Source organism: Andrographis paniculata, unplaced genomic scaffold (assembly GCF_009805555.1).
Source record: "Andrographis paniculata isolate CXL003 unplaced genomic scaffold, ASM980555v1 Contig79END, whole genome shotgun sequence".
Taxonomy (NCBI): Eukaryota; Viridiplantae; Streptophyta; class Magnoliopsida; order Lamiales; family Acanthaceae; genus Andrographis; species Andrographis paniculata.
Window position 1 is genome coordinate 793,701 of NW_026137616.1, and position 25,271 is coordinate 818,971.

At 33.2% G+C, this 25,271-nt stretch overlaps 4 protein-coding genes across 7 annotated transcripts; 2 read left to right on the forward strand and 2 right to left on the reverse strand.

The window, feature by feature from the left end:
* Nucleotides 1-346: 346 nt before the first annotated feature.
* LOC127240141 (probable transcription factor KAN2) lies at nt 347-5,612 on the forward strand. 2 transcript variants are annotated; one of them, XM_051258637.1, is made up of 6 exons: nt 347-1,293; nt 1,558-1,634; nt 2,521-2,566; nt 2,725-2,896; nt 4,199-4,268; nt 5,063-5,612. In XM_051258637.1, exons 1-6 carry the CDS (start codon nt 663-665, stop codon nt 5,183-5,185), a joined length of 1,119 nt encoding a protein of 372 aa, XP_051114594.1. In that variant the 5' UTR covers nt 347-662; the 3' UTR covers nt 5,186-5,612. The 2 variants fall into 2 exon arrangements, with proteins under 2 accessions (XP_051114594.1, XP_051114593.1); XM_051258636.1 differs by having other exon boundaries at nt 348-1,293; nt 4,196-4,268.
* Nucleotides 5,613-9,428: 3,816 nt separating this feature from the next.
* LOC127240149 (dolichyl-diphosphooligosaccharide--protein glycosyltransferase subunit DAD1) lies at nt 9,429-11,738 on the reverse strand. The gene is made up of 5 exons (XM_051258646.1): nt 11,573-11,738; nt 11,435-11,482; nt 10,092-10,179; nt 9,973-10,016; nt 9,429-9,742 (listed from the first exon to the last, which is right to left on the reverse strand). Exons 1-5 carry the CDS (start codon nt 11,660-11,662, stop codon nt 9,659-9,661), a joined length of 354 nt encoding a protein of 117 aa, XP_051114603.1. The 5' UTR covers nt 11,663-11,738; the 3' UTR covers nt 9,429-9,658.
* Nucleotides 11,739-11,940: 202 nt separating this feature from the next.
* LOC127240145 (uncharacterized protein At1g32220, chloroplastic) lies at nt 11,941-16,125 on the forward strand. Its single transcript, XM_051258639.1, has 7 exons — nt 11,941-12,317; nt 12,621-12,723; nt 12,821-12,909; nt 13,077-13,132; nt 14,572-14,718; nt 15,459-15,584; nt 15,696-16,125. Exons 1-7 carry the CDS (start codon nt 12,205-12,207, stop codon nt 15,974-15,976), a joined length of 915 nt encoding a protein of 304 aa, XP_051114596.1. The 5' UTR covers nt 11,941-12,204; the 3' UTR covers nt 15,977-16,125.
* A 102-nt stretch (nt 16,126-16,227) lies between these two features.
* LOC127240139 (uncharacterized) lies at nt 16,228-19,834 on the reverse strand. 3 transcript variants are annotated; one of them, XM_051258632.1, is made up of 5 exons: nt 19,208-19,834; nt 17,450-17,486; nt 17,099-17,335; nt 16,944-16,991; nt 16,228-16,850 (listed from the first exon to the last, which is right to left on the reverse strand). In XM_051258632.1, the coding sequence occupies exons 1-5, from the start codon at nt 19,525-19,527 to the stop codon at nt 16,278-16,280; spliced, it is 1,215 nt and encodes a 404-aa protein (XP_051114589.1). In that variant the 5' UTR covers nt 19,528-19,834; the 3' UTR covers nt 16,228-16,277. The 3 variants fall into 3 exon arrangements, with proteins under 3 accessions (XP_051114589.1, XP_051114590.1, XP_051114591.1); XM_051258633.1 differs by having other exon boundaries at nt 17,450-18,586; nt 19,208-19,352; XM_051258634.1 differs by lacking the exon at nt 19,208-19,834 and adding an exon at nt 18,769-19,183.
* Nucleotides 19,835-25,271: the final 5,437 nt, after the last annotated feature.

The window sequence follows — 25,271 nt, forward strand, 5'->3', positions numbered from 1 at the left end:
AATTTTTATTATATTCTCACAAAAAGTGAGGAAAATATTGTGTTATCTTTTCAATCCCAACCAATATGTAATTAAGTAATATTATTATTATATTTTTTTAAATATATATATATATACACTCGATTTTGCAACATATCTAATCTGTTTTCTTGGAAAGATATTTAACCCCACTAATTATTCTCTATTTTTTGGGGGTAATATTTAATTAGTTATTTATTTTCTTGAAATTAATAAATCACACTACTCTTGTAATATTATAAGGTAATCAAATAGGCCTAACTCTCTAACCCTTTCCAAAGTGTCACTTTCTTACATATACTTCACACAAAAGAAACAGCCATTCTCTTCATACCTTTGTCACCTCCTTTCTCTCTCTCTCTCTCTCTCTCTCTCTCTCTCTCTCTCTACAAATTCCTCTCTCTTTCTCTCTCTCTCCATCACAATCCCAATATCTCTGCAACCACTACCCACAATTCTCATCAAAACCCCATATCCTAACCTCCCAATTAATCTCTGCTACCTGTTCTTACAAACCCTAGATTAGAAAAACCTGCAACTTCATTACACCACACTTGCAAGAAATCAATTCAAGAAGAAGAAGAAGAAGACGACCACCATCGAAGAGAATTAATTAACAAGATAAGGATAAATCGTCATCATCGATGGAGCTCTTTCCAGCAGCACAGCCAGACCTATCCCTCCAAATCAGCCCTCCAAACTCATCCGCCACCAGCTGGATCAGACGAAACGCCGCCGCCGCCGCCGCCGGCGACGATCACCACGAAATGGCCGACAATTTGGCCTTCCTCAAAAGATCTCTCCACCCACCAAACCCCGTCTCCTCCACCCCCAATTCCACTTGGGATTCCGACACACCCCATCATATTCTCCAAGGCGGCGCCGCCGCCGCTGCCGCCGGCTCCGGCGGGCACTATTTCCTCCACCATCACCAGCCCCACCAAGATCAGCTCAACTTCTTGAGACCTATAAGAGGAATTCCGGTCTACCAAAACCACCCGGCGGCGGCTTCGCCGCCGTTCCCATTAATCCCTCCCCACCACCGCCACGTGGACCCGTCAATGCCGCCGTCTTCCGCCGCCACTAGTTTCGCCGGGGCCCATTCATCGGCTTCAAATTTTCACCACAACCACCAACAGACGGCAGGGTTCATGCGATCGCGGTTCCTCACGAGGTTTCCGGCCAAACGCAGCGTCAGGGCGCCGCGGATGCGGTGGACGACCACCCTCCATGCCCGGTTCGTACACGCCGTCGAGCTCTTGGGCGGCCATGAAAGTAAGCCAGAGTGGAATCTCTTACAACTTCGATTGATTGACTTTTTAAACAAATTTAATTTAATTTGATCAAATTATGGAGTCTCTACAATTGTCTCCACATCCCAGTACTGCATTTTTCATTTGCTTTTTTTCTTTTTTTTTTTTTATAATCGAATTAATGTTGGAAATTACAACTGATTAATTGAGCTATTATAGGCGAATGTCTGAAATAATGTTGTCTAAAATACATACATATAATATATACATATGTTTGTATGTATAGGAGCTACGCCCAAATCAGTTCTTGAGCTCATGGATGTCAAAGATCTCACCTTAGCACATGTCAAGTCCCATTTGCAGGTACTAATTACAACTATGAACTCTTCTATTTTTTTTTCTTAATTTTTTTTTAAAGAAGAAGAAGAAGAAACCCTTCTTTCAGACAAATTTTTACTTACATTATCCCTTCTTTACATTCTTAAAAACTATGATGCTTTGAGCTATGTCAAAACCCTCAAAAAAATTTTATCTTTGTAAGAAAACAAAAGTTAAAGATGTGTGGATAATTAACAAACATTTTAACTTCAAATTCAAGTACCCAATAATTTTTTTTGTATCCTCAAGATTTTCAGCAATAGTCTGCTTCTTTCTTTTTCCATTTATTTTTTTGTGGGTATTTTCAAGTAGATCTGAATTGAAGGCTCTGCAAGCTACCAAACCAGCTTTTTTGCTTGGAAGAATGAACCATCCAAGTAAAGTAAAAGGATGGAAAATATGGGCAGAGAGTCACAGAGAGTGGGAAATAAATATTTAATTAGAAAGTCTCGTAGCAATAAGACAAGGAGTTGAAAACAGTTCATTACAAAAAGTACACACGGTTTCGAACAGTACAGAAACTCCATCATGACACAATGATATATACACACACACTCATATTTATATATTTATTTGTTTATTTATATCTGCATGCCCTTTGTTAAAAGGCAAAACCCCAACTACCCTTTGACAAAACCATGGTTAACCTCGAAAACATAAATGATCAGTACAACAACTGCATGCATGTTTATCTCTCTCTATGAATATGTAATAAGTATATCTGTACGTATACACATATATATATATACGTATTTTCAAGCTGTTACTAAAAATGTCGTACTGTCTTCCTTTACCAGAAGAATCTACATTACTTAATTTCTAAGCAATAATTTAATTAATAAATAATATCTTTCTTCACATTTTCTTGCAGATGTATAGAACCGTGAAATCCACTGATAGGCCAGCTGCTACTTCAGGTTTATCCATTTTAATTCAATTTTACTATCAATAAATTTTAAATCTTGATTTGAATTTAATTAAATTAATCCACAATCCTTCTTCCCTTTTTCTTTTTGGATATATATATATATATATAAGTTTGATTGTACTTATGCATCCTGTGAATATGAATTAGGGCAATCGGAGGTGTTCGAAAACGCGTCGTCCGGCGACAATTCCGACGACTTTCTATTCGACATCCATAATCCTCAAAAGTCAGAAGCTTCATCAGTTCAACAGGGAAGACAAATGCTTGTGAATCATCATCAGGACAAGGGTTTTCATGCCCAATGGAGCAATTCCTCAAGGTAATGATTTAATTAAATAAATAAATAATCTCTGATTTTAATTAAGTTCTACCCACTGCAGTAATAAGTAGTAGTCATCTGTTCTCCAACTTTCCAAGAATAATTTCTCAAACAAAAATACTAGTATACTATTATTTACAGACAGCCCCACAGTCTTTAATGCAGTTTGTCTCGACTAGCTAGCCCGTGAATTTCTTGGCAGTGTCGTCTATATATACATACTCTCTGTGTTGTCAAATACATCATAATCATAATCCGATTAGGAGTATTATTAATTAGGGCAATGTGGTAATAAAAGAATAAATAAATGAAATAACACTACATAACTGCTTGATTACGTACTTAGGAGTAATTTGGATTATCTTATTTAGTTTTTTGCTGATAAAACAAAATAAAAAATTAGTTCTTGCATTATATATATATATATACAGATTTTGGAGTTACAACAAGATCCACCACATAAAGAATTCATAGCTAGCATTAGGTGAAACACTTGTTTTTTTGTTTTTTTGTTATTTTGGGTTGTAAGATTTAAGATTGTAATGTTCGAAATGAAACCTACCTATATAGTTGATAATTTATTGTGGTAATGAAACATTAAAAGGGACATTAATCTGCAGGCCACAATGGGTAGCCTTTAGGTGTTTGTGGGTAGAATAGACGAAAGGAAATTAAGGAAAGGAAGAAGAAGAGAAATCTAAGCTATAAAATTCTAGGGCTTTGATTTGCATTCAATGTGGCAATAAAATTAAATTTTTTTACGTTGTTATAAGTGTAATACAACGCCACATTCAATTCAAAGGGTCAATAAATCATACATATATATAGAACCATTTATTGAATAGAGCTGCTAAGAAATAAATTCGTCACTCAACCCAATACTAACTCAGCAACCAATTTAATTAAATTAAATTAAATTAAATTAACCCTGCAATGCATTGTGTGTTACGTTGCTATTTGTGGAATTATTCTATTTTCTTTTCTTTTGACTGTGGAACAAGTCTCCAATGGCAATATTATTTCAAGGGTTGATATTACATTGGATGTTTGTGTTGGATACCTAGAAAAAAGATTCGAATATATATATATATATATTGCAATTTGATTTAATGAACATGAATGGGTTTAGCCATGGTTGTCACATGGGTTTTGCACTTTACTTTGCATATAGGACATAGTAAAAAGATGGATGTAGGAAGAAGTGTGAATTATAAGACACACTACAAATTAAAGTTGTCTCTCTCTCTCTTTCTTTCTCTCTCTCTCTAACTGCAAATATTCTTTGGAAAATGCATGTAGAAGAGAAGCTTGGTTGCATGGGATAATAAAGGACTGTGGAGGTGGTGGTGCAGGACACACACAATCTCTTGAGGTACGTACAAACAAGACATGCATGCATACACACACTAATACTACTCTTATTTTTTAATAATACTAATAATAATATTAATTTATAATGTTTATTATATAGTATAATATTGGTGTTGTGATGTCCATGTGTGTGCAAAAAGATAAATTTAAAATTATTAGCTAGCTACCTACACAGCTTTAATTTAGTGTGTTGTTTTTGGTGCTTTGTATTTATATAGATATTTGTGAATAAAGTCACTTGCAAATCTCTTTCTTTTTTTTTTCTCTTTACACACAGAGGTAATGAGATAAAAAGGAGAGATGGAAAAAAAAGTAGCCAAAAATCTTCTTAGAGAATGGGAATGAATTAAAATGCACACACACATTATATATGATAACTTAAAATATATATATAAATTTTCAGATGTGTGTGTTAATTGGGCAGCTTTTGTTGCAAAGAAATTGAAATATATTTCTTTTGCAAAAGGGGGAAATGCACTACTTAATCAATAAAAAAGCCATTTTCCTCGTACTTGATATACCATCCACTTTGTTAAATTAATTAATTATGAAAGAAAGTAGTGTAATTATACATGCTTAATTTTATTTTATTTTAAATAAAGAGACCATACAAGCTTTATATTTTATTTCCCTGTCCCTTTAGAACAAAAACGACATGGCTTTACAAAGCTACTAGTGATTAATCTTTGCAGCATGACATTATGGATATAATAATCTGATGTTTTGGTTGAATTATTACATGCATACATATTCTTTTTTGTCCATTATAATTAATTAATATTTTTGTGTGTGCAGAAAGAAATGGAACGAGAAAGCCATAGTCAAGACAGAATATCAGAGGCAAGTTCATCGACTAGTGTATCAGAGACAAGTCCCAAGAAGCCTAATTTGGAGTTCACCCTTGGGAGACCACACTGATATATATATATATATATATGTATGATCGATTAAAATCTGATCATCCAATTTCTCACTACTCTACCCTCTACTACACACTTTCAAAATAATTAATATTACAGTAGAAGATGGAAAATTTCTTATATATATATATATATATGTATTGATGTAAAAGCCAAAGAAAAACATGCATGGAGACAAGAAAGCACACAAAAGGAAGAAAGAAAGAAAGAAAATTTCTCACTAAAGACATGTGTGCTTGATGAGTTGTTGTCAAAAGTTAATTATTATTATTATTATTATTATTATTATTAGTTGAGTAAATGATTTAAAATTGTAATAGATTTTTGTTTCTGTTGTGCACTTTGGGAAAAAGGAGTTGGGGCTGGAAAATTAAGCTTTGTGTAATTAAATTAATATATACAATGGTGATCAGTGATTTAGGGTTCTTGTTAAGAATTAAATTGTTCCAAAGCTTTTGGTGGATTTCCTTTATGCATACTCAAAAACAACAAACTAAATCTTTATATATTTTTTTTTTATATTATAGTAAAATTAATTTTATATTGAAAATATCACGCCTGCGTCTATGAAGCCCTTTTTATATTAAATTTTTTGTTGAACATAATTTAATCTTATATGTTACACCCTTATTAAGCTTCAACATTTATTTATATTATATCAAAATATTATTTCAACAAATTTTATTTATTTAAAAACAAATTTTGGTAATAATTATAATACATGAGGCACTTTTGTATTCAACATATGAAAATAATGTGTATAGTTTATGCTTTGAATTTGTATTATATATATATATATATTAACATAGATTTGTGATGTCTGTTTATATATTATGTTTTATTTGCACTCTTTTGAGTAATTATAGATTAAAATTAGAATAATTAATTAATTTAATTAAAATTAATATAATTATAAGATTCTAAAATATAATTAAAATGTAAATATTTTGCCAAAAAAAAAAAAGGATAGGAGATGTGAAATGAACAAAAATGGGGTGATGGATGGAATAATAATTTGATTAATTACTCTGTTTATATATATTTTAGATAATAATTTATTTGCAATTTTAAATAGTGGTTAAGATCATAGAATTAATACAACTAATGTAAAAGAAGTAAAAATATTAGTTTTGTTTATATAGATATATAATTTTTATACTATTTATTAACGATAATTTCTTTGTTTTTTTTACAAAAATATTACTCCCTCCATCCCATATAATATGGGTTTATTATTGTACACACGGGTATAATTAGTAGTAAGCAATTAAGAAATGTATTAGTAAAAATAATTATTATTTAGTAAAAATAATTATAAATTAAGGGTGCGTTTGTTTGGGGCTTTGGATTTTGAATTGTAAAAATTTTGAATTTAAATAGTTGTATGATGTGATATAAATAGGTATTGATGTGATGTTTTGAATGTAAAATTGATTTTTAGTATAATATAAAAAATAAAAAATAGGTGTTTGATTTGATATTTTTGGGGGAAAAAATGGGATGAATAGTAGAAATTAAATCCAATCCCCAAACAAACACACTCTAAGACTAAGATAACTAAATAGTTTAATTAAGATTAAAAAAATTTTAATTTTAAATTTTAAAATATGATTAAAGTGTATAATTAATTTTTCAAAAAAAGAAATGATAAATTATGTGGGACAGACGAATAAAAAATAGGGAAAAATTATGTGGAACAGAGGGAGTATAAAAGATGTACTTTTTATTTATTTATTTTTTAAAAAGGAGAAGTTTTGAGTTGTGTTTGTTGAGTAATGAGTATTAGTAGTAGGAGGACATAAAGTGGGAAGGTAGTACACAAGTAATTTGCTAGATTTGACTGCACTGCAACCATTAGTGGTATATATATAGTACTCCTTAGTACTATAAAAACTAAAAAAAAGTACTCCCTCCTCTAGAAATAAAATTTTAAAAATAGACAAATTATGTTAACAAATTGAAATAGAAAAAAATAAAAAACACTTTATCGAATAAAAAGAATAGTATACATATATATACAATATATGTATGTATTTTGTAGTGCATGTACGTATTTTGTTTATTTTTTTATTTTTTTTTATGATACGGGAATCCGCAGCCGCTATCCGAAAGTGCACACCGAATAAGCCTTTGGTCGAATCTAAAATTATGCAAACTATATCCGACAAGCAAGTCATATTAAGCGAATTATGTGTGGTGGGTGACTTGAAGCGTCGGGTATTTGAACCCATGATTTTACGGTCACATATCCAATCCCTACACCACCAACCATTGCAACAAAGTGTGGAAATGATGGGACAGAGTGTAGAGAGAGAGAGAGAAAGTGATATAATGATATTATATAGTAATTATTAAAGCATGATTACACTATGATTCAAATTTCATTCATTCTCGACCCATGCACGTGATGTGCTACTGCTGCTGCATATCTATCTGTTCCTACACGACACACGCGTCCAGATGAGATGACATGAGGTGAGCTATGGCTCTTTTTGCGGGGGGCCAACAAACAAACAACAGAGAAATAAAATATGGCCAGACGAGACGACGACGACCTGCACCTGCTGCTGCTCCTGCTCCTCTCTCTCTCTCTGCTCACTGCACTGCACTGCACTGCACCATCATCATCAATTCATCATCATCATGATGGAGTATATAAATAGGTATGTATGCAGATGTAGATGTAGATGTAGGTGTAGGTATGCTTTTTCAGGACAGCCATTACATTACTACTGTCGCGCGTAGTAGTCGAGGCACTCGCTCACTCTGGTCTGGAAAAGTTGCTGTTGTTGTTGTTGTTGACCTTCTTCTTCAACATTGTAATGGAATCACTCCTCCCAACTTTAATTTAATTTAACTTGCAACCGTGGTGGTGACGGTGAGCTCTGATTGATTCATTCATTGATTATTCTCTACTCCTCTCTCTCTTTCTCTCTTAAGGGAGGATTGATTGTTTGTATGTCTGTCTGTCTGTCAGTGTTTTTGGTGATGAACTCTAACTCTTCTATCTCAACTCCATACCTAGGCTACACACACTCCGCCAATCACTTTTGCTAATTCGCTTGCTGCCCTGCCCTGCCCTGCCCTGCCCTGCCTGCTAGTGTATATATATATATTATCGACATTGATTCATTGTTAGTATTTCGTTTTTGTGGAATTTTAGTTACTTACCTGCACACTCACACTCACACTCACACTCACACTCACATGAGAGAGAGAGAGAGAGAGAGAGAGAGAGAGAGAGAGAGAGAGAGAGAGGACAATGTTGGAAGAAGAGGCAAACACTAGCTGCTGCTGCTCACTCTAACAACAACACAACATGATGATGATGGTGATGAGTGACCGAATTTGGGGGATGATCATCAGTTCATCATAATCCATCGATAGACACTCACACAGATACACATTATTGTCTCCTCTCCTCTCCTCTGGATGTGATGTGATGCTCAACAACAATGAAATAATTAATCAATTCTATTCTACGAAATGTTGTACTACTACTAGTACACCAACCAATTTTTAATGTTGTGGCCGCTGCTGTTAAATCGCTGCTATCTATATATGTCCATCCGTCTAATCTATCTAATACTGGACTGGATCTGCCTAGGCCTAGGCCCTAGCTAGCTAGTTCCCTTCTCTATCTATTACTCTCACTCTTACTGCACCTCCCCTCCCACATTATAATTACTAGTAAGCATTATATTCTTCAACCTCCAATTAATGGATTTAAGGGGACAGGTTGATGAGGTGCAGAGATGTCGTCCTCCTCGTCTGTCCGTCAATCCAATTCATTGCATGACCACCAGTTGACACGGGATGGGGACAGCTGCTCCACCCCACCCCTCTACTCTCTCTCACTCACACACACACACACACACACAATAAATAAATATGTAAAAGATATATGTACGTAGTTCAATAAATCAATATTACTATATATGTTTAGAGGAGGACATTCTTTTATTTTTTTGGTGCATATCTGACGGCCCACAACTGAGAACCCCAACAAAATATCGGGCCCTATGGTTCTCTATAAAAACAAGACAACAATTCACACACCGTAGCATAAAAAGCAAAGAATCAAATATTTCAAGCTTCCAAATAGTGGCAGATAAAATCGTGAAATTAGGAAATGATTCATACCACAATTACACATTCTCCAGACCGGTTGTGTGCAAGTACGTAATCAACAAATTTATCATGCCAATATAAAAAAAAAAAAAAAAAGGGATTTCAAAATCTGCAGTCATGATGGATAACGCCTGAAATAATACTTGTCCAGAAATGTGCTCTCACTTGATGATATATAGCAAAAAATCTCCAACACAGGAAATATCATATCATATCATGCACAAAAATCTATCTTGTATGCAAATTAATATTCCCCCCCTAATTGATTGATTGATTACCAGCAGTATTGGAAAGTCTTCCTAACCATTTTTTTATCCAACTCTGTATTGTCTTGCCGGCTTTATCCGAGGAAGTTCATGATGACCAGATGAAGCACCAGGTTGCTCAGTATGAAATCTGCAAAAGCTCGTTCTGGAGGTAAATCCTATGAATGAAGAGAACAATTAAATGTGATTAGAAACAAGAGAATCTTTAGCTCGGATGAATACTTGTAAAAATAAATAAATCCACCATTATAATGCAGTGAAAACAATTCACTAAGCACTAAGCAGGAAAGATGAAACTACAGACCTATAGTGTCAAACATCTTATTCTTCTGTTTAAATGATTGCATTTTGAATTGAATGTAACGAATTTTGCACCAAGAAACATTACCTTGAATTCCTTGTTTTCTTTGTTCACTTGAATTCGTAGACACACTGTAATTAGAGAATACATCAGTTGAATATATTTTATATACATTTCAGTAGAAGGAAAATATGGAAGCAACTCACCAGCAAGGACAGCAGTCCCGACACACGAAAGAACCCCTGAAAGGAAGGAGTTGAAGGGGAATGACCCAACAATGGCCATATAAACTACCTGTTACCAGAGTATAAAAAGAAACAGCAAATCATCATCTTCCCCTTTGCTCTTTCAGTGACTAACAAGGAAATCAGAATATAAGAATATGGTTTTATAACTTATAAACAAGTTGTAAAGTTTCCCAAATCATGGAGCAAAAATCAAAGAAAATCAATCAAAAAAAAGTTTTGCTCAATCATATACATTTATAAGAGACTGGATCTAATCCTGGGGCATGAAATATTAAGGATTGTACCAGAGCCATCATATTATTGGACAGCTTGATGTTCTCAACAGATGGCACAATAAATTAACAACCCATGATAATAAATTTCCTATGAACACCACATGAAATGCTCATCCTCCCAATAGAGAATCCGCACCAATCCCCTACACCAAGACCAGGTAGAGCACAGAGCACCAGAACAGCCTGTTTGCATGATATGCTACTATGCATTAACACGCAGCCACAATTTTGAAGATAGATTATCAATTGAAATTTTAGCATATCCAACTACAGAACCGATAGCTTTGATCCCTTTTCTTCATTGGTTCTGGTTATAGTTTGACACAGTTACATCTAAGTGCTCTCTCACAAATTCTAATAGAAAAACAATTTAACAGAACATTTAAAGAAACCAATTCGTTATTTTATTTTACTTTATGAAGGCAGATATAAGTGATTCAAATTTTCTGAAAAGTAAAGGTGGGAAAACAAGACATGATGTTTTTGTTTGAAATAAATTAGAATATCAAAGTATGTATTGATTATCAATCATTTTCATTAAAACATGTGCATTGCTGAACAAATTGATTGTCTGTTCCGATTCTATTAATTCCCCTTTTTGAATTATTATCCAGATAAAAACCAAAATATCAATTATAATTCTACGTTTAAGACACTCAAACTGGAACTTCTGTTTATGCTTCCCCTTAGGTTCTGATAATGTCCAATAGAACCCAAACCATGTCTACATTCCAAACTCTCTATCAACAAGATTCTGAGCTAACAAATGTCTACAAAATTAACCACCAATGCAACACATCACTAGCTCAAGACATTCAAAAAAGAAAACCTAAATTGTCTTATCTAAATAAGCACCAATTCTCCACCGTCACCCCATCAAACACGAAATTTAGAAGCTATTACACCAGACACAAGTAAATCAAGCAGAAATCTTTAAATGAAGTCGAGATCGCTCGTCAACAAAAAACACCATGCCATACGACTCAAAAATAAAACACGAACGTAGCATAAACAAACGAACAGTACCTGAATCAAGGCCGTGGCGACTGCAAAACCGATGTAAACATCAATGATCTGCAAATCCACAATCATAACAATAACCTCACATTTCAAAAACACAAACCGCTGACACACAAAATCTACTCATAGAATCACCCAGGCTACCTTCAGGTTTGTTGGAGTCGCAGCGTAAGCAGACCGCAGAGAACGGAAGAGGTCCTGCGCATCCCTCGTAGACGTCGAAGATTTCCCCATTCCCGCAATCAGATCTCCGTCTCCCTGTGCAAAGGACAGAAAGTCGCACCCAATACCTGTCTGTGTGCAACCAACGAAGGGCGAATAAATATTTCTCTGAGCCCATTTAATATAAGCCCGAACAAAAATGACACCTTTCAAGGCCCATTAATTTTATTTGAGCCAATCATTTCAGCCCAATAAAAATATGGAGAGGGATATTACGTGTGTGTGTGTGTGTGTGTTTGTGAGAGAGAAAAGACTGCAAAAATATAAAAAATGAACCTTTGCATTGGAAAATTTTTCCACTGAAATTCTTGAACGAGATTGTCGTGAAATGTTGGCTTAAAAGGGTCCACAATTGTAAGTTTTGAATGCCATGTTCTTCTCCATTCAGAGGAGGAAAAAGCTTCGAGATATGCACATAGGTGTATGAGATTTCATTAAACGATGCGTGCGTGAGAATCTGGTGATTGCCGCCTCGCAGTACTGTCTCATTGCCTTACGTTCACCGCCAGAATTAATCAGATAGAGCTTCCGCAGCGATTGTGCACGGCCGAGGGATGGCATCTGTTTCTTTTACCTCAGCCATTTCCCCAACTTCTTTACGGTCTAGCGGGACGCTGCTTGCTCCACTTTTGGGGAACCCTAATATTGTCAGCTTCTCTTCTCCTCGGTTGGTTTTCTTGTCCTATTACATTTGGAATTGTGGATGGCCCAATTTTGTGCATTTTGTGAGGCTGGCAATTGTCAAGTTGAAGGGGGAATGGTTTGGTGATTTGAGTTTGCAATTGATCCTGATTTTACACTTTTGTTATGTCATTCCCTATACCATGATAAGCCTGTAAATAGCTTCTGCTGAGTTTTTTGTCGACATGGTTGTGATGAGGAGGGGGAGCATGCTCTTCAGTGTCTATTTTCTTTGATATTGCAAACAAGTGTTAGTTCATTTAATTTATATTTGCTTATTGTATTGCAGATCAAGCAGGGTTAGTTTCAGATGCAGTTATGCTGACCCCAACATTAAGGGCAGCTATAATGTTGGAACAATTGATGTTGTAGCTGATGTTAAACCTGAGCGAGTCTGATCTTGAGATTGATCTTGTTACTCTTCTTTCGACACAGCATGTACTTGTTATAGCATTGTAAATTAACTCTGGATTACCTATTCTGTTTCAGATTGTTGTATTAGGAGGCAATGGCTTTGTGGGTTCTGCAATATGCAAAGCTGCAGTATCAAAGGGTATAGAGGTCATTAGTCTAAGCAGGTGTGAAATGCCTCTCATGACTTTTTTACAAAGATGCTATAGTTCTCACACAAAGTAGTCTTATGAAATGGATTTTACTATTGTTATTCAGCAAATAGAGCTGGAAGTCACTGCTTTCACTGTGGTAGTATCCATCTGCTTATCGATTTTGAAAGCTTGTGTTACAGGTCAGGGCGGCCTTCTTACTCAGATTCGTGGGTAGATCAGGTCACTTGGCTGAAAGGTAGGGTTTTGTTTCTCTATAATAAAACCAAATATATTTTTATGAACTTATAGTATTGTACTTGTGAAATATTTGAGGAATTTGTTGTGTGTAAGAACTAAGCAAATGAGTGAGATTGATTGTTGAATCCCAAAACTAAAGTTGGCCCTTCTGAAAAGTGATATGAGTATAATATGTATTGCCAATTACTTCTAGACTACATATTGCCACCAATGATAGCATTCACTAATAATGAAACACCCCAAAGAATTATGAACCTCTTTTACTATGTCTTCCCATCAGCCCAATCAATTAATAATTTATTAAGCTTTGACCTGCTTTTCGAACGGGTATTTTACTGGAATGCTTCCTGGATTATATTGTACAGATATAAACGCAAAAATGGTGCTATTATATTATGATTAGATCTACTACAGTTGACATGGAAATGTTATTATAATAGAAGAAATGGCAAATGTGCTTGCATTTTTAGCTTTTGTAATTCTAAATTGTAATAAAAAATGTGCAAGTTTGCCAATCAAGTACTCGTATGCCTAAGTTAAGATAGATTTTGATTTCCTAATTATGACACATTTGTTCTTTTTATTTATTAAAACTATATGGGGTGCTTTGTTCCATGCCATGATGTTTGGCATTAATCTAGCACGATGGATTACAAGATTCGAGCTTCTTTTATATTTTGGTGTTTGATTGGCTAGCATACACTTGTAAAATATGTTTTTAGCACTTTTGATCCAAGCGCAGGACAAAGGATGCATTTATTCTGGGTAACAATTTTTCATTTCTTGTTTCTTATAGAAATCTTTCTTCTTTTCTATTGTTTCAAGTCAGGTAGACACTTCAGGATAGAGATTTCTATTTGTACTTGAAATTTGATAATATTTTAAATTGAAGGTTATATGTTTATTCTTAATTATGTGAAATTAGCTCCAACTCCACATATTTTTATGAAATTTGTCAATAAGTATATTTCATTTACCATATCATTTTGTGTTGAACTTTTATATGGCATGCACTATCTAGGTCTTTGGACCATGGCATGCGATACTGCATTACTAATCACTGTAAGTTATCACAATAAGATATATAAGCCTGTAAATCAGATGCATACTCGTTTCGAAACAAAACTTAAAGATCGTATCCCTTTTTAAGTGTTACTGCAACAATAATGTGTACTTGGAAAAACAAAACAAATAAGATTAAAATGATTGTTACAGAACAATAGGAAAATTAGTTTAATCTCTTCCCCAAATTCTTCCTGAGGATTATCTGCCATAATCCTCTTTTATTTATTTTTTTCCTTTTGTCTATGCATACGTGCAACATTGGCATTTGCCTTGGTTTTAATCCGAAAGTACAAGATGATCAGCCGACCCACCTCGGGATTCCCTTCATCACCTTCTACGTGAATCACAAACTTGGATCTTTAAAACATGCAGGGGATGTTTTTTATGCAAATTGGGATGAAGTGCTTCCTGGAGCTACAGCAGTTGTCTCCACTCTTGGAGGTTTTGGCAGTGAGGAGCAAATGCAACGAATCAATGGCGAGGCTAATGTTGTAGCTGTTAATGCAGCTAAAGACTTTGGTGAGAACTTCTTTTATCTCCCTGCTCCCTGGTTCAATTTATGCAGTTTGCAACTGGTTTTTACAAATCATCTCGTGTTTGTTCAGATTTGCTCGATACTTTTCTTTGACCTAGTCATCTGATTACCAAGGATAACTCTTTCTAATGCTATTGTTTTGGCCTGTCATGAGCATTTTCTTCTTTAAGTAGTATCTTTATTAAGTAGCTTGAAGATTATATTGAGTCGAGAACTACACATGCAGACAGGAGTTGGTGAATAGACTCCACTTCCCCTGCATTTATTTTGATCTAAAGTTTGGATGATGGCATACATACTCTAAACTATTTATGATAAGATGGCTGTCTTCGATTATATTATTTTATTGTCTTCTACGAGATAGGTCTTATCGCATCCAATCAAGAGTTGGCTGTACAGCATCAATAATTTAGTTTGAAGGTAGTTATTTTAAGACTTGCTGGGAGATGATGCCATTTTTGAAATGTTTTTGCTGTTCATCGACCCAGAAGCTCTTTTAAATGACAAGACTGTCGATTTTTCACCATGTGTCGGGACATGATTACTGTATTCTGCAATTGGCTTTTATTTTTAAGTTTTGTTGCTCATGTATTAATTCCAGGTGCTTCGTCATCTTCTTGTTCATTAATTACAAATGCCTTTCGCATCCTTTGCTATTTTCAGTCACTCACCAATAGAATATCGCCCGCCCTTTGAGCATATGTTTCTTTTCATATCTTTGCAGGCATTCCCAAGTTCATACTGATCTCAGTCCATGATTATAATCTGCCCTCATTCGTGCTCTCGAACTCCTACTTCACCGGTAAAAGGAAAGCTGAATCTGAGGTACTGTCCAAATATCCAACAACAGGTAACAGCAGCATAACTTTATTGTATTGTATCAACTGGGATTGATAATTTTTCTTCTGTACTTGCACTTATATGAAATGTGGCATTAATTTTCACTGCCCAAATTCAACAGGTGTAGTCTTGAGACCTGGATTCATATATGGGAAGAGGAAAGTCGATGGATTTGAGATCCCTCTCGACCTGATAGGCGAGCCCATCGAGAAACTCCTAAAAGCTGTCGAGAGCTTCACCAAACCCTTGAACTCTCTTCCTGCCTCGGATCTATTCCTGGCTCCTCCCGTAAGCGTAGATGATGTCGCCTATGCTGCCGTAAATGCTGTCATCGATGACGACATGTTTGGGGTCTTCACAATCGAACAAATAAAGCAGGCTGCAACAGGATTAAAAGTATGAAATCAAGTCTGTGTGTTCATAAGACAGACACTGTGCCCCAAAACTCAATTTTACATTACAGCCGCTGCAATACACTTGCTGTGGTTCGCCTTGAATAAAATGGCCTTAGATTTAATAAAAATTTCGACCTATATAATGCAAGAAATGAGTCTACATTAGCTGTGATCACCTTATACCAACACAATTTCACTATTCATTACATAGGACAGATTGGTGTTAGCATCTTTCTGCAATCTGTACAGCAATTCTACCCACAGATTCACCTAAATCTTTCTCTGTTGTATACCCTAAGCATTAAATATCAGCAGCACGAGCACTTGGCGTCGAAAGAGCACAAACACGTCGCGCACTTGCACGAGCCTTTTTTACAGCGGATCGAGCAACTGGGCCTGCAGCAAGCGAGACAGCAGCTCGGCTTCCACGCAATGCACTTTGGTCGCTGCCATCCGCAGCAAGAACTGAAACAACTCGAGCATTTGGTGCATCCGCAGCAAGATTTGAAGAATTCCGAGCATTTGGCGCATCCACAGCAAGATTTGAAACAACTCGGGCATTTTGGCCATCGACAGCGCGGGCATTTGGGTCTTTTGAGTTTACATTTGCAGCATATATTTGGGCAGCAACAGCAAATGCCGCAACCAGCCTTTGTGTGTTGCTGAAGAGAGGAGTCTTTGTCGCGGAACTTCTTGAGTAGATCTTTGGCGGTCATATTCTCCATTTCTTGAACGAACTTGAAGAGATGACGGATGTAATCAGGATACAGCTCCAAGTTACAGTGCCCACCGCCTTTAATCCACAATGGCTCGTAGGGATCCTTCGCCATTTTCCATAGCACGTTTCCGTGCTGCCAATCTACAACATCGTCATCTGTGCCCTGGAAGTCACACAGTAGGAATGGTTATCAGGCCTCCAAGAAATCAATGGAATACATCCAATACTTGCTAAATATTACGCGTATAACGCTTACATGTATGACGAGCACAGGACACTTCACCTTTCGGATCTTCTTTACATTCTGCATAGGTAAAATGAAATTAGGAGCTTGATGCAACGCCATGTACTGTTTATCTCATTACAATTCGATATAAACAGGATCACAGAGTTTGCACCTTATGTACTAACCTGGTAAATATCACAACAGGGAGTGAAGTTTACATGACAGAGCACACGAAGGCCGGATAGAATGGCACTGTGAAGAACCACACCTCTCAGCCTCGGCAACCGAGCAGCTAAATGCAATGTAGGGCCACTTCCGACGGATTGCCCATAGAGGATTAAATCTTCTTGGCCAATCCCATACTCGGTTTGAAGACACTCGTATACAGCCTCAATGTCAGCGTATGTATCGTACTCAGTTGGCTGAATGATTTCAAGAAACAAAGTTATTGTTGCCTAGAAGAGCTAAATTAAAAAGGGAAGTAAAAACAAGAGTTAGAATGTATGCCGGGACCATTAGAGTGGCTCGGATTTTACCTTACCGGTGGAAGCTCCATAACCAGAATAATCATACCTGCAAAGTGGGATCAGAACCAACACAGTATCAATGTAAAAGTTCACTAGATAATGTATATGAAAATACATTATAGAGAAAACAGGATAATCGAAAGCCAAGGAGCAAATATGTCGGTGTGATGTCTTCAAGATTCCTGTAAACTTCATAAAAGATGCCGATGGCAAACAAGAAAGTAACATTAATATAAATGTGGAATCACAATCACAAGGAAAACGAAGAAGGTAACAACCCAAAGATTCACATACACATTGTGGGAAAAGTGACATCAATCACTCTCCTACTTATTGGACTAAAGTCGAAAAAGGTTTAAGCAAAAGGCAAGTGAATAAATAACATACTTCAAGACTCACACGTGGAAGAAGGCGTGTTAAAACCGTGGAAAAGTCACGATAATCTTCATTTTATGAGATCCATAGGTATATTCACTTTAATGCAGCCAAAAAAAAAGTTGGATGCTAATGCAAGTTGATCAAGCAATCTCAAATACTCGTCAAGATTCGCATAAGTTTCATGGAAGAATCAATTGTGAAACAATCATCAACACCACATGCCAATTTATTACATTATACACGAAAAGACAGTGCAATCCAAAAGACATTGACATCAATCAAACGATGAATAAAACAAAGCATACACTTTAAAAGTCACATAAAATTCATGGATGAAAGGCTAAATTACAGTAAAGTCACACAAGTTCCCATAGATGGCATATAAATCAGCCTATACTTATTGAATTAGAGACAGAAAACGACAGATTAAAAGGCGAGCCGACACGATAATAAACATCATTAAAAGAAGCTGATCACCAGGCAATGTCACACTAATGTCTATAAAAATTGTGCAAATACAGAGACAATTGAATTGTCCCTGGAAGAGCATTTGAGAAGAAATGCTATCGAAGATTGAAACCTAAAAGTGAAACAGTCGATGACAACACAGATAAACAGAAATCAAGAACACCCGATAAATAAAGATCAAAAACAAAGTAGAGAAATCACTGGACGTCACTATCCAAAGGGCCCATCAAAATACTTTTAGCCGATCATAGGTGAGTGGCTGCAGAAACCCATCACTTTCACGCAAGATGATAAACATAACTACAATGAAAAAGGGTTACCAACATCATTTACTTTACATTCAATCAAAGTGAAACGAGCATCATAATTATCAGCCGGACAATTTTGACAGAAAAGATAATCATCAGTCAATGAACTAATTGGCAAAAGCAGTAGATAGACTCAATCGCCATTTTGTCATCAATACAAATCTCAGATCTAACCTAGAAATAAAGAAACAGGCTCGCAAAAGTTTCACCATATAGCGAAAAGAATATAGGCACCCAAAACGCCATAAAGAAACCACTAAACTTTTACAGATGAAAAAAGTTACCAAACCAAAAAGTTAAGCAACACGCATGACAATTTTGTGCGGCGCTTTACGGAAACCCCAATTTTCACAGACTGTCAAATTCCCGTTTCCAAATTGGAGGTAAAAATCAGTATAGGAAACAAAATTACACTTCCTATTAATAATACAGAAATAAATTCAGAAGGGGGAAAGCAAGAGCAGGAAATTCTGCATAAGACGGAAGATATTAAGAACAAAGAGGTCAATGAAAGCAGGAAAAACTGGGGATAGAGAGCAACAAGATCCATTTTCACCCCCAAGTTAAATTTTTCACTAAGAACTCAAAAAAAAAAAAAGGTTAGAAAGCAGACCCAAGGAGATTGACTCTGAGATTGGTTTTAAGCTGAACGAAGAGGTCGTAGAGTTGGCCCAGATCAGCTGCATTGCCATGGGAGTAGAGCAAGGTAAGCCTGGCGTAAGGGTTCCTCAAGTAAAAGGCGACGATCTTGTTGCCCCTCTTGGTCTGGATGGAGAGAACATCTAGAAAAGAATCATCAATGGCCATAGGCAGAGACGACGAGGTCACGACGGCCACCATCTTGCCGTCGTCCATTTTCTTCACCTGATAAGTCGGCGGCGTTGGTGGGAAGAAGGCGAATTTGGCCGCCAGCTGAGACACCAAACACCCCATTTAATCGAAATAACAATAAATAAATCAGACAAACAAACAGATGTTTATCGTCCACCAACAGCCCCCCGACCAACAATCGATTCCAATTCCACTCATGAATGCATGAGCAGAAGTGGAGTGAAAAATCAGTGTGGGTGTTTTTGCTTCGAGGGATGGAAATGGGAATTGTTTGTTTGGTAATAAATCTGTGAGAAAAAAGGGATGAGTGTCTCTCTCTCTCTGTTTTTGAGGAATCTGTTGATGAGAGAGAAAGAGAGGGACGGGAGTGCGTGTACTCTGTGAGAGCGAAAAGGCTGGCGATGCACAGAGAGTGAAGAGTTTACGTGTGTGTGCGAAATGAATAGAGCGAATATATAAAAATAAAATAATAAAATAATAACAATAAATAAATACTCCTTTTGTCAAATATTAATTGTAGAGTAATAATAATAGTGAAAAGCGTCTTTTTCTAGATTTTTATGGAGGATAAATTTTCAATTATATTATTGTTAGCATTTAAATCCGTCCATAGTGTATATATAATTAAAATATGTTCAAAATAATATTATAATATAATTATATATTTGATAAAAAATTTATATATAATTTATTTATATTTATAAAATAAATATATATAATAAAATTATTTTTATACTGTATAAATAAAAGTAAATAAAATATTGTAGATGGAATCGTATATAATATAAATTATAACATTTAAGTAAAAATTATTTTATAAACTACGAAAAAAATATATAATTCCAAAAAAAAAAGAAAAAAAATAGTTATAATTGTTAAAGTCTTTTCGAAATATGTGAATATTCTTCACACCAATCTAGGTCATAACTTAGACACCGAATATGGAGTATCTGGTTGCAAACGTTGCAAATACAGTCAAATAATTTTTTGGCATTATTTTTCCATTTATAGAAATACAAATAGATAAAAAAATATATATATATTTACTTACTAGAAAAAAATAAGTAATTCAAAATTTTTAATTAATACATATGCATTATCTTTCTAAAAAATATTAAAACTATCTAAACAAATATATAAATATATAACTTCGTTTAAAGCAACATCATCAAATAAGATTCTTTTTTTATAAATAAATAATTATAATTTTTTTTTAATAATTTATTTTGCACATCATTGTGTTTATATATATATATATGATATAAAGTATCAAGGTTGTTAGTATCTTTATATTTTTTTTAGATAATTTTATGAAGAAAATTTAGATATATTTATACATTTGTTTAGATAGTTCTAGTATTTTTTAGAAAGATAATAATGCATATGTATTAATTAAAAAATTTGAATTACTTATTTTTTTCTAATAAATAAATATATATTTCTTATCTATTTATATTTATATAAATGGAAAAATAATGCAAAAAAATTATTTGACTGCATTTGCAACGTTTGTAAGACCAGATGTTCCATCTCCGGTGTGGTATTTCAAGTTATTACCGTAGATTTGTGCGAAGAATATTCTCATATTTTGAAAAGACCTTAACAATTATAACTATTTTTTTTTTATTTTTTTTGAAATTATATATTTTTGTCCGTAGTTTATAAAATAACTTTTAGTTAAATTTTATGATTTATATTATATAGGATTCCATCTACAATATTTTATCTAATTTTATTTATATAGTATAAAACTAATTTTATAAATTATAAATAAATTATATGTGCAAAATTTATCAAATATATAATTATATTACAATATTGTTTTAAACATATTTTAATTATATATACACCAGTGTATAGCACGGGTTTAAATGCTACTCTCTCCGTCCCAGATACCGTGTCTTCTACACCGTAGACACGGTATTTTAGGAGGGGTGTAATTAGTAGATAATTAAGAATATATTAGTAAAAATAATTATTCTATGATATAAATAATTATAAATTAAGATTAAGATAACTAATTAGTTTAATTAAAATTAAAAAAAAAAATTAAAATTTAAAATGAGATTAAAGTGTGTAATTATTTTTAAAAAAAGAAAAGTGACATAGTAGACGGACAAAAACGGCAACGTGGACATGGTATCCCAAACGGAGGGAGTAGTAATAATGCTATTTTTTTATATATATTGTTATTATTTATTAATTTTTATTTTTAAAATACAAACAAAAGGAACATTCTTCACATATAATTTCAAATTTTTAACAAAAATATATTTAATTATGTAAAAACAAAATACACATTATATATTATAGAAGTTTTGGAACAGAAAAAACATAAAAGAGAGACAGAATATATTTTAGGTGTGTTTGTTTGGGGGTTTGGATTTTGGATTGGGATTTGAATAGTAAAAATTTTGAATTTGAATAGTTGTATGATGTGATATAAATAGGGTTTGATGTGATATTTTGAATGTAAAATTGATTTTTAGTATAATATAAAAAATAAAAAATAGGTGTTTGATGTGATATTTTTGGGAGGAAAAAAATTGAATGAATAATAGAAATCCTTCAAAATCCTTCAAACAAACACACTCTTTATGTATTTCATAATAATAATAATAATAATAATAAATAACAAAATTATTTAAATAAGCAAACTGTGAAGGAGATTTTATTAAGATGCGTCAGCATGCACAGTCTCTCTTCCTGTCACAGACTATTTTCGTCGAAGTGGACATTTTACGTCAGAGGTGTGGGCCCACGCCATATATTTTATAAAGGGTATTTTTGCTCGTAATTAATACTCTTTCGGTCCGGTATCTTATTTACTGTAGTCACTAAATTTTATGAAAAATATAATTAATAAATAATTAATAAAAATAATTATTATATAATAAAAATATTTTTATATTAAAATTAAAATAATTTATTAGTATAATTAAAATTTAAAAAATTAAAAAATTTTAAAAATAAAATTAAAATGTATAATTTTTTTTTAAAAATAACATAATAAATGGATAGACAAAAATGAAAAAATAAATATAATAAATAAAACAGAAAGAGTACTTTATAAATGTTTTTAAAAATGGTGTAATTGTTTGATTAAGTTTGAAAAAAATTAGTTTATGTTGATTATTAAAATAATATTTGATAAAATATTTTATGTTTTCTTTTGGAAAAAGCATAGTACAAAAAATGATTAAAAAAAGAGACCAATTAAGATTAGTATACTTCTCTTGCTAGATAATGACAGATCTTGGGAACAATTATTTAGATAATATAAATTAATAAATTATAATATTATTTTAGTATTTAATTTTAATTTAAAAATAATTATCAAATTTAAAAATTAATATTTCTTTTATTTCTGACCAAAAAAAATTATTTTATTTTTTATTTTCGATCGTCCCAAAATAATTATCTTATTTTCTTATTTAGTAATTGTGGTCTCAATTTTATAATAAAATTATTTCTATTTTTACAAATCATCCGTAATTATTATTTTAACTTATTTTTTAAAATCGTTGAGCATTTTAGTCTTTTATATTTACTTTATATTAATTTTTTATTAAATATTATTATTTCTTACTTATTATGCCTACGCCCTCTTTTGAACATGTGGAGTAATATTTTTTAATTACAATAACAATACAAAATAATAATAATAATAATAATAATAATAATGGTAATAAAACATCTGTACAACAACGATGAAGAAAATCTATTTTTATAAAAATTAAATTGAATAATAAAATACGCAATATGAGCCAAAGCAGTGGTGCCGAGCTCCTGGGACCTAACTTATTAAAGCATGGTAAGAATTTGAATGCTCCAATTTATTGGACTTATTAGTTTTCATTAAAGTTTGTCATCTCCGTTTACATTTTTCATGCGACAAATAATTATATTCCGTGCTTTAAATAAATTACCATTTATGGGTTGTTTATTCGTGATTCACTGTATCTTTTTTTGTGTTTTTCAAATATGTCGATTTAAAACATGAATTTTGAAATAAAATAATTGTTGAATATAATAGTAAAACTTTATTTAATATATATAAATTAAATAGTAAAAAAAATCATAAATAGACATAACCAAGTAATTTTTGTCTTTAAGCTTTTAAATGTTAATATGATATTTTAAATATAAAATTATTTTTTAATATATATGTGATTTAATTTTTTTTTCTTAAAAAAAATTATGCTACAAGAAACACAATTTTTTATTAAGTGCAAGCATTTTATATTTGACTTCATTTAGATAGATTTTTTCCCAACTTCATAATTAAATCAGAAAATAAAAAAAATATATATATATAGTCTATATTTTTAGACTTTGATATAAAAAAAATATAATATGCTAAAAATGTGGTAAGCAAAGCCATATAAGATGGGCCATTTTGAATAGTATTTATTTGTCACTAAAAGTGTGTTTATCTTAAACACCAATTTTATTGGCCCCAACATGCTTATCTTGTTTCAATAAATCAACAAATAATTGATATATGTCTGTTGGTATATCAAATAAATTGTTTTAAATAGTTTATTTTGAATGGTTTTTTCCGACAAGTGATTAAATTACACAGCGTGATACTGATAATTGTTGCTTAAAATTGAAATAATATTTTAAAAAATAAATAAAACCAAAATTCTAAAAATTGTTGCTTAAGCATAAAATAAATAAAATAATAATAGACCAGATGTACGGGCATGTAACGTGTGGTAGCAGTGCTATTTATTACATTGCCATTATGAAACCATCATGGTAACAAATTTGCCAAGGCATGTCGAAACAATTAGTAATATTTATTTATTTATTTATTATTCTGGAATTGGGCAATTATTGAAATCAAATGCTAACATTTTATTCCACATCTGTATTCTATTTTATATATCGACATTATCAACAGTTCAATAGGTACCCTTGTGCCAATTTTCAGAAATAAACAATTAAGGCCTAACAAAACCTCCGTTTCATTATAATGTATTTTGGGTAATTTAATTTATTTATTTTTTTTCTAAAAATAATTGAAATATATCGATGCCAATTTTCAATGATAAAATGTAAAACTCGAAAATAGAAATTATCTTCAAATTTGATAAAATAAAATGTCTGAGATTTAAGAATCCCTAGATACCGTACGATACGTAAATAAAATAGGAATAATAAATACTACAGGACTTGTAAAAGTAAAATGGCGATCCCAAAAGAAATTCACTGAATTTGATGTCGATTGAAGATGGTTTGTTTAGGTCATGAACAGACCTATTTAAAACCTATGTCAACCGTCACATCCAGGTCGTGCCTTCATATCCGCTCGCCGGTTGTAACTTCTCTCAACCGTCTTAAAACTGTTTTTCGTCCGACCTGCACACCTGCTGCTACGTCTCATCTTACCAGCCTTCCACTTGTCCGGTCCGTTCGCCGGTTGTAACTTCCCTTATATGCCTTCTAAGTCAGTTATCAGATCGTGCACTACCAGTTATAACTGATAGAGAAACCTCATCGTATTTACAACCGTCTGAAAAATTGTCTTTTGTTGCATTTATATTTAGCAACCGCTTGCTCGACCCTATAACTTTGAAAACAACCTTCGTCTTTTCAGACAAATCATAAATCACCACCCGACTGAGAAATCGTCTGGATCATCCACCAATTGAACCTACCGAATAACTCAACGATTTACCAACCGACCAACCCAGATACTAATAAGTCGCCCAATTAAACGACCTCCATTCAGTCCCTTCAATCGGCTGAACAATCATCCGTCCAGACGATTTAATCGATCGCCCACTCAAACGACCACCATTTAGTCTCTTCAAACGGCTGAACAACCATTCGTCCAG

What these genes read in the sequence shown, in the direction of transcription:
- LOC127240141 (XM_051258636.1), top strand. Translation starts at nt 663, where the DNA reads ATGGAGCTCTTTCCAGCAGCACAGCCAGACCTATCCCTCCAAATCAGC. An exon ending in ATGTCAAGTCCCATTTGCAG is followed by an intron (nt 1,635 to 2,520) that starts GTACTAATTACA and finishes ATTTTCTTGCAG; the next exon opens with ATGTATAGAACCGTGAAATC. An exon ending in TAGGCCAGCTGCTACTTCAG is followed by an intron (nt 2,567 to 2,724) that starts GTTTATCCATTT and finishes AATATGAATTAG; the next exon opens with GGCAATCGGAGGTGTTCGAA.
- LOC127240149 (XM_051258646.1), bottom strand. Translation starts at nt 11,662, where the DNA reads ATGGGGAAATCTTCGACGTCTACGAGGGATGCGCAGGACCTCTTCCGT. An exon ending in CGACTCCAACAAACCTGAAG is followed by an intron (nt 11,483 to 11,572) that starts GTAGCCTGGGTG and finishes GTGGATTTGCAG; the next exon opens with ATCATTGATGTTTACATCGG. An exon ending in CGGGACTGCTGTCCTTGCTG is followed by an intron (nt 10,017 to 10,091) that starts GTGAGTTGCTTC and finishes CTCTAATTACAG; the next exon opens with TGTGTCTACGAATTCAAGTG.
- LOC127240145 (XM_051258639.1), top strand. Translation starts at nt 12,205, where the DNA reads ATGGCATCTGTTTCTTTTACCTCAGCCATTTCCCCAACTTCTTTACGG. An exon ending in GTCAGCTTCTCTTCTCCTCG is followed by an intron (nt 12,318 to 12,620) that starts GTTGGTTTTCTT and finishes ATTGTATTGCAG; the next exon opens with ATCAAGCAGGGTTAGTTTCA. An exon ending in TCAGGTCACTTGGCTGAAAG is followed by an intron (nt 13,133 to 14,571) that starts GTAGGGTTTTGT and finishes TAAAACATGCAG; the next exon opens with GGGATGTTTTTTATGCAAAT.
- LOC127240139 (XM_051258632.1), bottom strand. Translation starts at nt 19,527, where the DNA reads ATGGGGTGTTTGGTGTCTCAGCTGGCGGCCAAATTCGCCTTCTTCCCA. An exon ending in CTCAGAGTCAATCTCCTTGG is followed by an intron (nt 17,487 to 19,207) that starts GTCTGCTTTCTA and finishes CCCACTTTGCAG; the next exon opens with GTATGATTATTCTGGTTATG. An exon ending in ATGGAGCTTCCACCGGTAAG is followed by an intron (nt 17,336 to 17,449) that starts GTAAAATCCGAG and finishes GAAATCATTCAG; the next exon opens with CCAACTGAGTACGATACATA.